Consider the following 18340-nt stretch of genomic DNA (forward strand, 5'->3'; position numbering starts at 1 on the left):
CTTAAGTACCTCACTAATAATTAAGATCTTTGGGTTTCGGGTATTATTTGGCCAATTTGGACACCCGTTTCGAATAACGTACGCTATTTGTGTGTTTGCTTAACGTTTTGGATGGACGGATACAGAATTTGAGGTAAATTAATGTTTTCATATAAAATGCTCATTAAAAAATATTTAGAATCTATGCTGTGAAATTTATTTTAAAATTGATATTTTTTGTCTCTATTTAGATGAAACTTGGTTTTTTTCCCTTAATATTAATTATTTCTTATTTTTAATATACACTATATAATATACTTAGGTACCTGTTTTTTTGCGTTTCCTGTAAAATTAAGTTAAGACTTTAAGACATTTCCTACCTTTAACTTACTTTTTTTTAAAATATCTTTATTCTTTTCGGCTATTTAATTCATTAAAGCACCGGCTAATATTTTAATTAAGTCATGGGGTAATAAAGTATCCCTATCCCTTAGCGGATGGGTTACAGGTTAGGTCGTCGTCTGAGGCAAATGTGGACAAACTATGTATCAATTGAGATATCTCACTTAATATGCTTTAATATATTATATCTCAGATCGTCATGGCGTAGTGGTACGCGACGGTTGTGGGTTCAATTCTCACTTCGGGAAATTTAATTTCTTCTCTCTGGTTACAAGACAAAGTGCGTCCTTGTGCTAAGAACTGACTTTTTAGCACAAGATTCAAGAAAATAAATTCGACTTAATCGAAATACTTAATTTCAAAATATAGCTGACTATGAATAAATTAGATAAGAAAATGTTTATATATAATATTTTGGACCACATTATATTATATATTTCTAAAGTACTTGAAATAGTATACGAATTGCAGATTTGGACTGGCTACAAGGACCCACATCGTAGCGGGGCGAATACCTATACACTGTAGAACTCGTTGCCACTTATCTTTAGTCGCCAAGACGTCTTATATATCGTCATAAACGACTTAAAATTTGGTCTGAGTTACAGCGATTTCATAGGATGAGCGTATTTCTATTTTTAGTAGGTAGATTTTTATCATATATTTATTGGCTTCCCCCGCCCATTTATACATTGAAAATTAGGTTTTAGCTAATTAAAAAATAATAACACGTATTTTATAGCAATTTTGTCTAACAAGATCCTTTATATTAATATAACTTTTTAATTTTCTATAAACAGATTTTATATAGGTAAACATACACTAAATGTTAAGGGAAGTTTAATAAAATACGATATTGTAAAATTCATTTAAATCGGTAAAGTTTCTGAGATTACAAATGCATAGACAAATAAATAAACATCACATAAAAAAAAACAAAAAAACCAAAATAATTACAGATTCTTTTACATAGATGCATGCAAGACCGGCTATTGAAGGAGGGAGAAAAAAATTCACGAGTCATATTTGTCAATTTTTTTCAAGAAACTTTATTTCCAAAAAATCACATTTCCTATATCTGCTGTACCATTGAAAATTGCTGAGCATACCTGGGGGTGAAATGGATAGGTACTGAGATCTTCCACCCACAGACAACTGTTAGATCCGTTTTCAGCGTTACACACTGTTAATCGCAGTATTATTTGCTAATGAAATATTTAGTATTATTTTTGTACGCAAAGGGCGGCGTTAAGTTCCACCAATAAGCACGCAATTCATCCAGAATTCGGTAAGTGGGGAATGGAATTTCTTAACACTATTTTTCCTCTGCCAACCCTGCTTTGTGCAGGATATAGCGTGAAGGTTAAGAAATGCTTATTGAGTATAAAAACTTGTACTTTGGGATAGTATTTTATTGAAATTTTGATTGATAATGTTGTTGCGAACTGTCAAAACATTTTGTGTTGAGTGGTGGAACTTAACGCCGCGCAAGAAATTATTAATTTAGATTTTATTAAATAGTAGCACTTTAACCCCACACTAAGTTTCGACAGTATGGGACGGTCGGGGGTGAAGCAATGACGCAAATGTTAAAGATTATTGTTTGGAGTTAGCGAGGTGTAATTTAATTCAAAGACGTACCTCTCTCTTAACGATATTCGGTGTAGTGATGTTTTAGATATTAAATATGCATAGACAAAATATTAAATATTTTTTATTAAACTTTTATTCTATGCAAAAATTTTATTTAGAAATCGTGTAAAGAAAATTATGTAACTTGTAAAAAAAATTTGGCTGAGTAGAGTTTAAATATTTCAATGTCTCATGACATAAATCTTTGATGAGTGTATGTTGCAGGTGACGTACTACAGTGAAATGTGAATGAGAAAGCGTGATTACAGATTTTAGATATTTGGTAACGTGTTGAGTGGCGAAATTTAACGCCGCGCTTCATCTTCTTATCAGAGTAGGAAAATAAAAATAATTAATTCCCCCGAGTGGGAATCGAACGCACATCAACCGTGTTGTTCGTGGTGGCGTATTCAGTGACTATATACAAAAATTGATTGATTATATAACTTAATAATATTTTGTATGAAATTTAAAGATATTTTTGGCTTCTACCACTAGGTCAAATGAAAGTAACTTTTTATTACACATGTGAGACATAGTAGATAACCGAAGTAAGTCTGGCCGAAGGTAAATGAAGTCTTTGTTTCCATTAGGACTCTCCGCTGAATTCTAATTGCATGTGGGCTGCCAGAACTCAAAAACTAGTATAGAAAGAAGCCGTTGCAATTTAGAGTATCGACAACCGACACCCACCCATCACTAGCAAGGTGGCGTTTATTAACAGTATATGTTAAGATTTTAATTGCGGGCATCAAGTGGCTTTGTGAATTGTGTGCGAGTTGGGGGCCTTTGTTTTATCTGCCTCATGCGGTAATGAGGTGAGGGGTAAGAATTAGAAGATATATTCCTATAGAAGAAGTTGTCTCTAGGAAGTACTTTGAGGGAAACTTTATTATGGGACTAGTTGACGCCCGCCACTTTGTTGGTGTGGTCTTCTCTTCTAATGTTCGCCTATACTCTCTAGCCCACTTAAAAGAAGAGTTTTATATAAGTACATTATATAGATTTGAAGTTTACTCTAATTTAGTATATCGAGACGATGCAAGTTAACGTGGATAATGTAAAATGGATAACGAAAAAATATTGTAATAACAAAATATTTTAAAACGTAATGAAATATTATTTTGCATACAATCACATTTTTCAAAATGTTGTCATATAAAAGATTTTACATATTCAATTAAAATCATAGCGGACCTCTCCATACCACGATGACTTTCACTATCCCTTTCTGGCAGACAATGAGCGGCGTTGAGCACCACCACTCTTCACTCAATATGTCTTAAAAATGGACAGAAAGTGGTAAACATAGTATATACTGATAGACGAAAAAAGAATAATCTCTCATAAATTTTCTCCTAAATTTAAGCAGTTCTCCCATAAAACGCTCAGACAATCAACACCCTATACCATTAATAATAACAAAGACCCATAAAACCGTCGTACGTACGTTGCACCTTAGATCTTACCCCACCTTAAAGATTGCTGGTAAAAAAATAACATGATTTATGTAGTTTCTAGGGTTCTGTGGTCCTCAGAAGAAATATTGGAAGTCCCTTGAGCATAGAAAAAAAGTAATTTCTAGGTTCCCAAAATGATATGAACTTTTATATTTTGCATTTATGAAAATTTTTGGCAATATAAGCAAATAGTAATCTACTCGTAAACTCTAAAGCTAGGAGATCTTCCGTAGAGAGCGTATTTTAATTAAGATACGACATATTATAGTACAAATAAATGAAAATTATTAATTTATAGGCATATCCCAGAAAAAAATAATACAAAAATATATTTGTAGTTTATGTCATACATAAATAGTGCATACGTCAGCAAGTTAACTGAGTCAATTGTACGAAATCCTCTGTGGAAGATACTGACTCGCGCTTGACCGGGTTTTCCTTATAAATAGTTGTCTTAGAGGCCTTAGGGCAGGATACACTCATATATTGGATACCTTTTTGCTGATAAAAAATGACGAATGGAAGAGATGCCCCCGGTTTATGATTAACTGAGTGTATATAGTGTAGTTGCTGGCGATTTTTTTTTATGAAACTTCGTTTTAATGTAATGAGTTTTTTGATTTATACCATGATTTTAGATGATTGGGTTTTTTCTAAATGCTGTGATGAAATATGATCTACCTTATTGGCCTCCATTTGATACTTATCTTGATTTGATATTTATCAGCGTTGAGTTCCGCCATTCAACACATGAACGAAATTGGGCTGAATTTAGAACAGACTGTCTTAAAATTAGGTTCTGTCTATCTTTTAAGTATTATTGTTCTAAGAGACCATCAGAATTTAATACTTAATTGTAACTTTGAATACACTTTGTAAGACTTCGCCGAGTCATTATAATATGTATAACAACAATAGTAGGTATCTCTTTCAGTTGGTTGACGTAGCACGTGACAGGAAGGGGATCATCGCGAACAAAGATTTCGCTTAGAGACAAAACACGCGCACTTGAGGTTACCTAGAAGATTATATAGGGTGTTGAAAATTAGAGAATTATGATATTTTATAAGTTATTGTAATAATACATATTATTACATTTTTTCTAATAATAATAACTGTTCAAGTTGTATTTCTCACGTTCACGCTGTATTTCTCATACAGCACATAACCATTGTTAGGTAAGCTGGTGCTAGTAATCTCCGTTCTCCACTTTTCTTTTAATTTCTTAGATATTACATTTCGCGGAAAGCAACGCTGAATAATAATTTTGACATAACAAGGAACTTAACTCTATTACTATTTTGTTTCGTCAAAAACTTTCAAAAAATTGCATATTTAAAAAAAAAGCTGTTGAAAAAAGCTGACACAATGTCACGTATTGTATATAAAAGTAAAAGAAAAAGATAGAAGAAATAGAAATCGAACCTACACCCATTGTGGTGAGTGAAACAGAATATTAACAGAATGTCTTAATTATTACAGACAGAATATTTTTATATAAACATCATCTTGAATCACCCTGTATACTAACATTCACCTCTCCTTTGTGTCAGAGCCAGGCGCGATCCGACCGCATAACTTTTTAACGAGCGCCCTTCACATTATCTGTATTGAAATGTCACCAAATTTGTTAATCTTTATTATAATTAGAGGGTTTTGTGTAATGATAGTATTTAGTTATCACCTCGTAAGCTATTTGAGTAAATAATAAATAGAGAAATTCTTGTCTAAGAAGTCTATATTACTATAAATTTTTTTTTACTATAAATGCAACAATAATTGTAAATCAGATTCTCATGTAGGGAATGAATTTTTATTCCGTTATTTTCATAAGGGTATTGGACATTTTCCACCGACTTTTTCAAGGCATTGCATGTTGAGTGGTGGAACTCAAGGCCGAGCTTGGTGCTATAGCAAAGAAATGAAAATAGTAATAAATAATAATTCATACCCCCGAGTGGGGGTCGATTCCACAACTGTCGCGTTGAGACCCTACGCCACGAAGTCCTCAGTATTTAAAATGGGAATTAACGTAATATGAATTATATTTGAAATCCTTAAATATTTTACGGTTTGTTAGTAAAAAACACCGTGCGATTTTAAAATCTTAATTCTATAATCTTTATAATCTTCTTAATTGGTGTATCCAATCGATTTATTAAATTGAAGCTAATTACTTATATTGATTATGATTATAGGGCTTATAAAAGCGGAAAATTACTCACTTATTTGTCAAAAGATTCTCGAAAAATCATGAAGGATATTATGAAAAGTATTGTTTTCCTAGTTCTATTTTTTGTTTTAAAATCGTTTGGGGAAGTAATCGAAAAAGGTAAATAATAAATATGTTTTTTTAGCTTCACATCGTGTCCCGCACACAACAAGGCAGAGGGGACCTGGGAACACGCTCCGTTCCCATTAAAACACTTCTGTTCCCCATTTTTCGCCGAATTCTGCAGACATTGCGTTTTGAGTGGCGGAAATCTACGCCGCGGTTTTCCTCGTTACCAGAGCGCGGAAATGAAAATTAATTCCTCGAGTCGGAATCGAACCACAAAACACCACAAGATTACCACTTTATTAGGGAACCTAGAAATAAAATTATTATGAACAGGATATTGGTCTTGATTTCGTCTTAAGTAAATTAAATTGTTATCAAATTTTTCTTCGATCCTTTTATTCTTCAATTGTAAAGTAATTTTCTTTGCCTTGCGCATTTCCCAGAAGTGTAGGCAATCAATAAGACCATCCTATTATAGGCGTAACTCAACACCGCGAAGTCGTTTATTAATAATTAAATAATCATTTGATAATAATAAATTTATTCCAGGTTCGCTAATATCATGCACAGATGATTCGAATTGCTCAATCTACTGCTCTTGGGTGTGCTTGAAGCGATTAGAAGGGAAATGTTTTAAGAATAATTGTTTTTGTAAGGCGTCCGTTCCAGCGCGTAGCATAAGCTTTAGGATAGTCACACCAAAATGCACTGGACTGCTAAGACAATAATTATACGAGTATGTTAATCAAAACAAAAAATCTATTAACCCCGCACTATGTCTTGTTAGAGCGCGATATCGAATATAATTTCTCCCCCTGACCGGGAATCGAACCCAATACCACTGTTTATAGTCCGACGCTATTCTAATATACCCCGGCGGCCTCTATCTAGCTAAATCCAATATATTCAAATTATTTTCAGATGAAAGCAATGGCGCTATTGAGGAAAGTCAACCTGTATGGTGTATAAATGTGGATTCTTGTCGGCCTATCTGTTCTTCAATGTGCAGGACAGCGACACTAGCGTCGTGCGTAGCAGGCCAATGCTACTGCGGCCTGGGATCATTGTAGATTTATTGCAGTTAGAAAAATAATTAAGGAAACTTACACTACTTAAATAATTAAGGACAGGAAATTAGCTACAAACATATTTATGTCAATATATATTTTTTAATTCATGTACAAATATTTTTTTAATATTTTAATAAAAATTATTTAACTTGTTAATGCGTTATAATAAAACATTCTTTCATTGTTTTAAATAACTTTTTTTCTATTATTAGTGTCGTTCACCCTACAAACTTTTTTTATTTTGTTACTATTAAGAAGAATAACTTCTTATGTGCGTACATAAAACTCCACATACATTTTCTTTTATTACTTAAGTTCAGTTTTTTTCCTGTTCGCGCAGGAATTTCGAGAAACTCTCTCTTAGCGCTCCCCTAGAATCCCTAAACTACCTAAAAGGCAATTTTTTACTTTCATAGTCGGTAAAGAAGAATTTTATATATAAGAATATATAAAATCTTTCCTTTGCAATCCGGTTTAAATGTATTGTGTTTCTAAAGAAACAACACATGTTAAGTAGTAGTAAGTTAGTAGTAAGTTAAGAAGTAGTCAAAATAGATGGGTCCACAGCGAGTGAAACACTAGCTTAAAATAAAATATATTTTTTTTATTCATATTTTCTTTATGTAAAGAATGTACAAGAAATTTAATTAGTAGTATTTGGACGGCGCACTTTCTTAATATACTACACAATTATACAGAAGCAAACCCCGGCGTGGCATAGCAGAGTGGTAACGGTGTTAGGAGCACATGTCTTCGTGCAAGGAGTAGCACATTCCGCAGCAACGACACAATCTGCAATAGAAACACTTGTGGGTATCAAAGACAAAGTGTTATATGTTACTTTATAAGAATCCATCCTGTATCTTAAGACGGTTATCGAGCAACATGCCGAGAAAACTAACTTTGCTTGTGAAAGACGGTGATTGAAGGTATGGAACCTTCAGAGACTAACTATTTGTTTTCATAGAAAATAACAGCATTCGATTCACTTAATAGCATGTAATCATCGCCTACCACGATCCCGTCAAACACTAAAGGAACTACATGTGCTCGTAAATCGGGGAAATTGCAAAATAGTATTCTATTTAATACTAGCGATTCGCTCGCGGCTTCCCCTTCCCCCTGAAATTTCCCCTTGAAATACTCAATTATTTATTTAATTATTAATTTGCTAATCTGGAATAATTTCGTGTTCTAATAACGTAAACAGTTTATTATTAATAAAACATTGAAATAATTATTTTATTTATAAACCGATTAAAATTCAACAAACTCTAAATGTTAAGGGAAGTTTACCAAAATACAATAAAGAACTGCATTTAAATCGGTTAAGCCCCCCAAAAAATATTTTTTCACATATAATTTTCATGTAAAAACAGCGGTCAGTTATGACTTTGTTATAAGTATAGATGCAGATATATTGTTAAAAGATATCGAAATATATAAATATCAAGATCTGAAAGAATTATGAGCGATATACTCACTGGATTTACATAGTCCCTCATAGGCCATTGCCAACACTATTAATAGTATTAATACAAAATACTTCATTTTAAAGACGTTTCTTTTTGCGCTTTGTTTTCTTAACCAAACGCCGTGATTATTTATAGTATAATAAGCGTAACCAATCCGTTAATTTTCATTATTTATGATTCTACAGTAACAATTAAATATTGTATGCTTGTATTGTCTCTAATTCGATAATTTACAGTGCTATAGCAATGTTAGCAATAAAATTGCACTTTACAGTCAAAATAATTATTAAAAAAAACTGAGAGGAACTGTTCCGATTGAAAATATATCTTGTTTTATATTTGTATTTATCAAAGTACTGAATGACAGACAACCCTCAGCCAAACATCAAAATTACTGGCCGCAGAAGTCTGAAAATTGGCTGGTAGGTTCTTTCTGTAAATATGGTGACAGGTTTTTTCTATAATTTTTTGTAAATAACTTAAAGATCAGGGTGAAACTTTGAAAACAGAGTCCATAAACTGCGGAAAGTTGAGTTAAAGTTACCATATAGGTACATACGTAGGTCTCATAAATATTACATAAGCCATAGTCTCAAATACGTTGGGAACTTCGAAAGTCAATTAATAACATAAAAAAATATTATGATAACATATAATAAATATATTTTTTTAGCTTCACGCTGTATTGCGCATAGCAGATTAGGTAGAGGAAACCTGGGAACCTAGTGTTAAGATACTCGATTCCATTAAGACAATTCAGTTTCCCACTTTCCGCCGAATTCTGGTCGCATCTTGCCTCGTTACCAGATTGAGAAAATAAAATATTTTTGTTTCATTTCTTTCTTTTCTCAGTGGGAATGGACTCTAAACATCTTAAATTTCAGAAAGTCCTAAATCAAAAACCTATATGTATATTATACTAGCGACCCTCTTGCGGCTTCGCCCGCTTTAACTACTGGATTATTCATGTAATGAATGTTTGCAAAGCACTTAATAATGAGAAAATTAATTAAACCTTAATGCAACCCGCATTTTTGTAGTTTCAATAAGAATTTTCCAATTGTTTTACACAGCAAGGATTTTTTATTAAGTACCGTAATTTTAAATCTGTGCTACTAATCTTTTCAAGTACTTATTAAAATATATTTAAACTATTTTTAGATAGTTAAATGACTATTTTTAAACGGAAGAAATTATAAACAAAAACCTACCTACTAATAACTACTACAAAAAATGTGAAACCAAATATATCGCGCTTAAATAATACATTCAACTCCAATTATCCAATACGTGCAGACGCATCTAACTAAATCTTCGTTGCTATAGAGGCAGCCGGGTTTTTTTTTTCGAGCTTGTGATTAATGCTGAAGGGGTTATTCTGTCCCTGATGAAAAGCAAGCACGACGTGGCTGCCTGTGAGGAAAATTAAATAGAATGCATGAGCCGGGAATCGAACCCGGGCCGCCTGCGTGGCAGGCGAGCATTCTACCACTGAACCACCGATGCGTGTAAGGCAAGCGGGCACGGCGGACGCATGGCGAGTGGCGAGCCGTTTCGCAGCAAGGATTTTTTTGATATTGTAACAACTTCTAAAGTACTTATTAAAATGAAAAACAGTAAAAGACAGTTTTGGTCTACATTAAATGGCCAACGTAACTAATGTACTTATTTATATGCTTTGAGTAAGGGATAAGTGAAACTTGAGTAACATACAGCTGATGTGTCAACGGTGGGATGTGTCAACAATTAAATGCGTTTTTCTGTAAAACTATTCGCAATTTCGAAATATTGTAAAAAGCAAATTTTATCTTCGTTTAACGTAGAAAATTAATAAAGTATTTTAAAGGATAAGGATTAATACCATTATGGAAAAATATCCCTCACAATAAAAAATATATTGAAATTAATAATTTTAGACAGAAAAATGATCACTACACGTTATTCTTAAAAGATACGAATATGCTCTCGCGAACTTTTTTGTAGATCTTATTAAGAGGAACAATACTCCAGTACATTTTTTCATGTAGTACTTACCATTAGAGCAGCGCATGCGCGAAAGTGTCTCAACGGGTAGGACTTTATACACATTCATCGTGTTTATGTTAATTTACATAAGAATGTACAAATAATAAACTATATATAAACCTTCTACGAAAAACACTCGACTTAATGGTGAAGACCGCATTAAAATCCGTTGGGTGGTTTAGAAGAAGAAGAGTTAGAAACAACAGACAGACACGAAAAGCGACTTTGTTTTATAAGATATAGGATACATATGTTTACATGTATATATACAGTGTTACACACATATCTATCTATACATAATTAATTCTTGCCAATTAAGTAACGATATGAAATTAATTATTTTTCATGGACATTACCTCCATTAGTTCTATGAGATCACAAATCTAAGTATATAAGAACTTCGAATCAGTTCAATATTGATGACAAAGCGAGCAAGCATGAAGTATACAATTATATTTTTGGTATTGTCGCTGGCACTTGCTGTCTGTTCAGCTCACGGTGAGATCTCTTTTTCTTAAGCTTGTCTGATGAATAGAGGGAACTTAGTACATACGCTGTCCAATTCTTCATGATCCTTCACATTTTTCATATTTAAAATGCATTTTATGTTGGTTGGCGGATGTCCATAAAATTAATTGATAGAAACCAACAAGTGTTTAATTATTTTTACAGCCACTTCTTGTTGTTAAAATATCTAATTAATTAATCACCACAGTGGGATTTGAATTTATATTGTTTTGTTGCCTTTCCTTAATGAGGAAGGCAACCAAACACAATAAATTCACTTTAAATTACATTTTTTCGAATAAGAACATTGTATGCCTAGAAAAGTTCAGCGGAAATTAGGGAACTGAGTATCTTAACTCTAGGTTCGCTCTGCTTATTCTGATAGCAGGGCCCTGTGTCCCATATATAGATGTGGTATACAGAGTGCTACATTATAAACTTCCTTTATATTTTCAGTGGCTGATACTACTGTCAAGACATATGCCGCAAGAAACAAGCAAGTAAACAGGAAATCAGCACCCTGCAACACTGACGTAGACTGTGATGGGCCATGTCATGACTTCTGTCCCGATAACGATGGTGTACTTTGCTACGCTGGAAATTGTGTCTGCAAGCCCAGACCTTAGGGGTCAACCCCAAATTAAATAAAGAGAAAAACAATATTTTAATATTTATTTATCTTTAAAAAAGTTATAGTAATAGTCCAAACTTACACCTTCCCCTACAGAGTAGTAGTTTCAAGGTGATACTATAAATATAAATGGAATTTAAGTTTAGAATTTAATCCTTAAATTTTATTACATAGTTACAAAGTTATAAATTAAACATTAAAAAATTAAAAAACGAACTATAAATATAAAAAAAAACAATCACGCTTTCGTTCACGCTGTATCCCACGTAGCAGAACCTAGTGTTAAGACACTCCGTTCTCCATTTTCCGCCGAAAATCCGAAATCTGGAGGCATTATCGACACCAGAGCGAAGAAATGGAAATATAAATTTAAGTAAATATTTCATTCCCTCGAGTGGAGATCGCACTCACAACCAGTCGCGTATACAATCACACTTTGTGTGAATGCGCCTAAACTCGAATGGTTTACTACCTCCCTCATCACAGCAACTCGTTGATACTATAATATTTTATTGTCAACTAAGCTACGTAGAACTCTGAAGTTACATGAGAATACCATTTTATGACGAGTGTTGCAAATTCTTTCATGAATGAGGCGAGATTGGTGTAATGTAAAAGAATCTTTAAATACATAGAAAAGTATGTAAATTCTTTTAAGTTACACTCAATGTCACTGAAGTTCCAAAAATATTTACATATTTATATAATTTTCACGTCGATTTTAAAAAATTCCAACATACTCATATTTTGTGGGTTAATTGAAGAAACTACTAAACGCTCTTTGGATTCTCCACGTTGCAGGGTGAGGATCTCAGAACCAGTACTCTGAGCTGGGACTTTTGACTCAAGAGCGCATTAACATTCTTTTTTACAACGTATTTTTAAATAAATGTCCTAGTGCCGCTGTTGAAGTTCGTTTAAGAATGAGTTGATAATAGTTCTAGACAGGCCGAGATCTTGTAACAAACTGTAGGGAGATTTCGCTCTTGTACCTCTCGGAACTACTACCTTTTTTTTTTTTTTTTTTTTTTTTTTGTCGCTGGGAAATGCATTTACGCAGACCGCCCATACGGAAGGCGTGCCTTACGGATGAGCGGTACTGTGGGACTCATCGGTAAAACCGATCCTACCCACTAAAACCCAGCGGAAACCCTCTCCACCAAAATGAGACGCCGCAGGATCGCTCGCGCATGCTACTACGACGCCTCGGTGGAAGGCCTTTTGCAGGCCATCGTCGTTTTCTGGGTGCCCTGGGGTTTCTCCTAGGGCATCCGCAGCCTTGATAACCTGAAGGAAGATCACCCTGACCCTCCCGCGGTAACTCCTCTAGGGTAGGGGGAATAGAAGATGCGCATACCGCCTTCTTCTACCCCCTGGCCTACGGCGGCGGAGCGAATCTGCGTTCGAGCTGGACTCGCGCACCCGCTCCGCGGCCTCCTTCAATGCGATTACTGATTCGCAGAAGGAGGCCATTGCAGACCAGCTCCTCTCACAGTCCAGCATAGCCCCTACCACACTGGCCAGTGAGAGGTCCCTCCCCACTACCGCCATCAAGGCATGGCGTTGTGGGGCCCAAGCGGGGCATTCAGCCAGAGTGTGATGCGCCGAATCCACGGAGGCATCACACTCATGGCACACCGGCGACATCTCCCGACGTGCAACCTGATGCAGGTACTTACCGAAGCAACCGTGCCCCGTCAGAACCTGCACCAGTCTGAACGTCAGGACACCAAACCTCCTTTTAACCCAGCGATCCAAGTGTGGGCGAACTGCCTCCACTGTCGCTAGGCCTGCCGCCGGAGACCCCAGGTCCCCCCTCCATCGCCGGATCAGGGCTTCATCCGCTCTCCTCCTGATCCGTGCGACATCCTCACACGATGGTTGTACGCCTCGCGACCGCTCGCTTGTGCGGAAAGCATGAACTCTGGCAAGCACTTCCGCCTGTAATTCCCAAGGCGGATCGCTCGCCAAGAGAGTTGCCGCCGTCCAGGACACCGTACGGTACCCCCGAATTGCTCTCACCGCTATGAGACGCTGCGCTTTCCGCAATTGGGTCTTATTGCGAACGGTGAGAGAATCTGCCCACACAGGGGCACCGTACAGAGCCATGGATCTCAACACGCCGACATAAAGCTGTCGGCATGGAGAATCCGGCCCTCCGACATTCGGCAGGAGCCTGCCGAGGGCCCCAGCAGCGTTTACTAGCTTCGGCACAAGCTGAGCGAAGTGCGAAGCGAATGACCACCGTCCATCCAGGGTCAGACCCAGATACTTCATCTGAGTCCGAACCTCCACGTCCTGTCCCTGGATGCGCAGAGTAGCCCTACGGGGGGGACCCCTACGCGGGCCGTGGAATAGGAGGGCCTCAGTCTTGGGCATAGAGACTCTCAGACCCAGAGCTTCGATACGGTCGACGACAAGGCAGGTGCCGATTTCAGCCAAGTGTGCCGCCTCCTGGTAAGACGTTCCCCTGGCCGTGACTAGAGTGTCATCCGCATAACATATGACACTCATACCAGGAGGAAGACGACCACGCAGGAGCCAATCATAGCCGAGATTCCAAAGTATCGGGCCCAAAACCGACCCCTGTGGAACCCCGCATCCGACGCTTCGTCGACCGATCTGGCCATTTCCCCCAATCCATAAGACTACTCTGTCTTGGAGGTAGTCATTTAACAGCCGCCGGAGATAGAAAGGCACTCCATGGTACCGAAGTGCCTCTCTTAGCGTCTCAAACGGCAGACTGTTAAAGGCGTTGACCACGTCCAACGAGACGGCGAGAAGAACATCTTTATCTGCCGTCGCGGCCAACGACCGTGTCTTCAGGGCGTTCAGGGCATCAATGGTCGAGCGGCCGGCCCTAAACCCGAACTGCGCCTCTGAAAGACCAGGACCTACCTCCTCTAGGTGCTGAACAAGGCGGGCAGCAATGATCTTCTCTAAGATCTTGCCCATCTCATTCAGCAGCACTATTGGCCTATATGCGGAAGGAGAGTCCAGAGGACGACCCTCCTTGCGCAGTAGACATAGTCCTCCTTCCTTCCACAACTTCGGAAACTGTCCAGTTAAAAGGCACTGATCAAATAGCTTCCGAAGTTGCTCACCAAGGTGTTCTAGGGCAATGCTCAAAACTCTTCCTGGCACACCATCTGGTCCCGGAGCCGTTTTCTTAGCCCTCAGTCTCCTGAGTGCCATATTCATCTCTCCTTCAGATATGAGAGGGATAACCGACGGGATAACCTCCTCATGCACAGAGGACGGAGCCATTCTAGGGGGGATGTGCCTAGGCGGCTCCGGAAATAAGTCCACCAGAAGGCGTAAGAGAAAGTCTGGTGACAGAGTTTCCGTTAGAGGAGCGCTTTGCGCACGGACCTTTTTACGGGCAGCCAGATAGGGCCGCCCCCATGGAAATCTGTTAAGACCTGCTAATAGCTCCTGATAAGCCTCACGCTTCGCTGAGCTAATAGCGTGCTGCAGAGCCTTCTTTCTTTCTTTATATATGCCCTGCAGCTGACTCTCAAGTGCAGGGTCGAGACCGTTCCTTCTCCTACACCTTGTATACGCCCGTCGGGCCCGGATGCAAGAAGACCGCAGGGCAGCAATCTCAGGGGACCACCAGTACATTTTGCGACGGGCTGACCACCGCCGGGCTCTCGGCATTGCAGCGTCGCAAATTTTAGTCATTGCGTTCTGCAACTGGCTTGCCATAACTTCGACGCTTGAGCTGGAGCTTATTATTCTCTCCTGAGAGCTCCACTTTGCCACAATCGCAGCCTCTTTGGCCAGTTCTGGGTTAAGTTGACTAACAGCCCATCTAGGGAACCTTTGAGATGGACCCCTACGTTGAACCACCAGCGCTGGCTGAGCGGACACATCGAACCGAATATAAAGGTGATCGGACAAAGTCTCCACTTCTTCCTCTACTCTCCAATTATTCACCTGGCACGCGACAGATGGAGAGGCAAAAGAGAGGTCCACTACGGACCCCCCATTATGCCGCACGCAAGTGAAGGCTGTCCCTACGTTAAGGAGAGACAGCCCGGAGAGCAGAGCCCACACCTGCACCGCTTTACCCTTTGCGTTTGATGTAGGGTTCCCCCACGCGCGGGACTTAGCATTGAAATCACCGAGGACAATGATTTTCCTCGGCGACTGTCTAGCAACGGCAACTCTGACGGAGTCAAGAAAATTCTCAAACTCCGCCAGACTGCGGTTGGGGGAAAAGTATACACCAACTATGACGTATTCTCCCCACTCTGCCACGACATATCCCGAGCCTCTTTCTAGGGTTGAGAGGGGAATATTGGTGATGCTTCCAGACGTGATAGCTACAGTGCCATCCAAATCACCCAACCAACGAGAATGATGGGCGATAAAATACGGCTCACATACAACGCCAATGTCAATACTCCACTCTGCCATAGATTGCAGTAGTAAATCCTGCGCTCTGGCAGAATGGTTGATGTTCACCTGTAGGAAGTGTATTTGTCTTCTATCCATTATGATGAAATAACATTTTCCTCTACGTCCTGTAGGCCGCCGATTGCAGAGGAAGCTCTGGTCCTAAGGGCCTCTGATCGCTTGACAGGCGGTGGACGGCACTCAGCGCCACCCATTACATGTCCGGATGGTCTCTTTGCGTCTGTGCATACCATACACCGAGGCTCAGCACGGCATGTGTAAGACTTGTGCCCTTCAGAACCGCAACGGAAGCATAGATGCTCCCTGACAATTGTTGAAGGACACTGTGGCCTAGCGTGACCAAGTGCGAGACATCTGTAACAGCGCAAAGGACGCTCCTCTAGAACTTGAACCTTGGCAGAGCTCCAGCCTATTAAAATCCGGCCTTTAGTCGCGATAGTATCTGCAGATTCACATGGGCATCGCACCACCGCTGTCATCATGCCTCTGGAACCAACGCGGAGTTCGGAAATTGTGACAGCGTCGGCTGTGCAACCACTAGTATTCACAACAGCGCTAACCACTTTTTCTCTGGTGACTGAGTCGTCAAGCCCTAATAACTTTAGAGTGGCGTTCTTACGGGGTCTGGTGACCACAGCCAACCCATCTAGTACCACTCGCAACCGCTCCGCTAGAGCATCCGCCTTCTCTGAGGAGTGTGCAGCAGACAACTCCAGCAACCGAGCGCCCGAAATCGCCTGGCGCACTGTTAGGCCCTCGGTTATACCCAACTGTGCCAGATTGATACCCTGCTGCGCTCGCTCCAATGCCTGAGCATAGGTTACACCTTTTACCAAGGCCTCGTCCGTTAAGGTAACAATAACCGCCTTTGTGCGGGGTGGCTTGGCTACTCTAGGTCTAGGCCGGCGAGCAACTGGTACCGTCATGTTCGCCGCAGGGACGCGAGAAGACTTTTTTCCCTTTTTACCTCTCCTTACCACTGTAGTCCAAGAACCATCCTCACCTATTCTATTTTCAACAGTGTTCGCTTGTTGCACATTAGAGGCTCTGACTTCCGGCTCTGGCAGAGAGTTTGGCAAAGGCGCACTCTCTCGCATCTCCGAACGAACTGTGGTCTTATTGCGCCTCGGTTTCCGCCTATCGGTCTCGGAACACACCAACTGTGACGTCTTTGGAGGATGTTCAGGTAATGTTCTCCTAGAGTCTGCCGCTAGAGGAGGACGCATTCTCTTTGCAGGCAAGAGACGTTCTTCGATACCAGCAAAACGAGCCTCTATCAAAGTCCCCACTGAGCAGACGATCGAGCGCCTTAACTCCTCCAGTACGTCTTCACCTAAGCTAAGAGTCGATCCTGAAACATTCTGAGGCGTCCTTTTATTTGTTGCCAAGGCCACTCTGAGCTGTTTTACATCTTTATTGTAGGTTTGCACTTCCGCTCGCAGTTTCTCTACCTCTTTAGTGAGGCGTTGGTTTTCCTCTCGTGCACGGCGAACCTCTTCACTCTCAGTACGAGTGACTAGAGATTCAACTATGTCGGTCAGGGCTGCAGCAGCGTCCTTCAGTTTACGCACATAAGTGCCCTTAAGGTTGCCAGATTTAGTCGCTACATCCAGTATAGCGGCTGCACGTTCTCCGGCGTACGTGCGCAGCTCTTCAGCTGAATACTGAGAAGTATCTCTGTTATCTTCTACTTCTAACAAACTCTCCGCATCCGTCGTCTGGGCAGACCTGTCATGCTGTGATGCCCAATCTGAGAGGCTTCTGTCTAAATCTAACACCCTTTGTCTCTGTTCTTTGCGCATTCGTGCCTGTCCAGCGCCAAGGGCTTTCGGAGGCCTACCTCTTCTCGCCGTGTGGCATTTGGGAGGCCCTGCCTCGGTTTCCGACCCAGAAATCTCTCCAATTGTTACAGGCATGCGTTTTCGCCGAGCGCGCCGCACGACGCCTGAGTCTGAAGCAGACTCTATAACTCCTCCGCTATCATCATTTGTTTGGGTTTTTTCATTTACAATATCCATACTAGTCCCACGAGTATGGGGGAAAAACGGTCCGTCCAAGTAGTGCCCCCTGTACTTGGATAAGCCTAATTCCGCCACGGGTGTCGGCCGGTACCCGGGCGGGGACAGCAGTAACGACTGATCTCCCCATCAGCCTCGCACCCCTCACGCTGCTTCGCCGCTTGGGTTGGGGTAATTTTTTATAGAGGTTTTCTTCCTCGCGGTCCGGCCGGTGAAGGCAAGACCTCGGTCCCGTGCGTGGCCATGAGACATGACCACAGACACCGCTCACGGGATTACGAAAGGACGGAGAGCACTGCTCTGTCCGACGGCGGGGTAAGCGCACGCCGAACCCGCCATACCTACACAATGACATAGCGCGTGCGCGCAAAGCCATCATAGGAGTACCTCCCTACAATGCGCTCACGGGACAACTCTTATAATACAGAGCGCCGGAGC

General features: G+C 39.9%; 1 protein-coding gene across 1 annotated transcript; it reads right to left on the reverse strand.

Moving 5' to 3' along the window:
• Nucleotides 1-15961: 15961 nt before the first annotated feature.
• On the reverse strand, nt 15962-17902 carry LOC146538444 (uncharacterized). Its single transcript, XM_085187054.1, has one exon. It carries the CDS (start codon nt 17900-17902, stop codon nt 15962-15964), a length of 1941 nt encoding a protein of 646 aa, XP_085043180.1.
• Nucleotides 17903-18340: the final 438 nt, after the last annotated feature.

This window comes from Heliconius melpomene, chromosome 6 (genome assembly GCF_056956725.1).
Source record: "Heliconius melpomene rosina isolate 202511_hmr_F chromosome 6, ASM5695672v1, whole genome shotgun sequence".
Lineage (NCBI taxonomy): Eukaryota > Metazoa > Arthropoda > Insecta > Lepidoptera > Nymphalidae > Heliconius > Heliconius melpomene.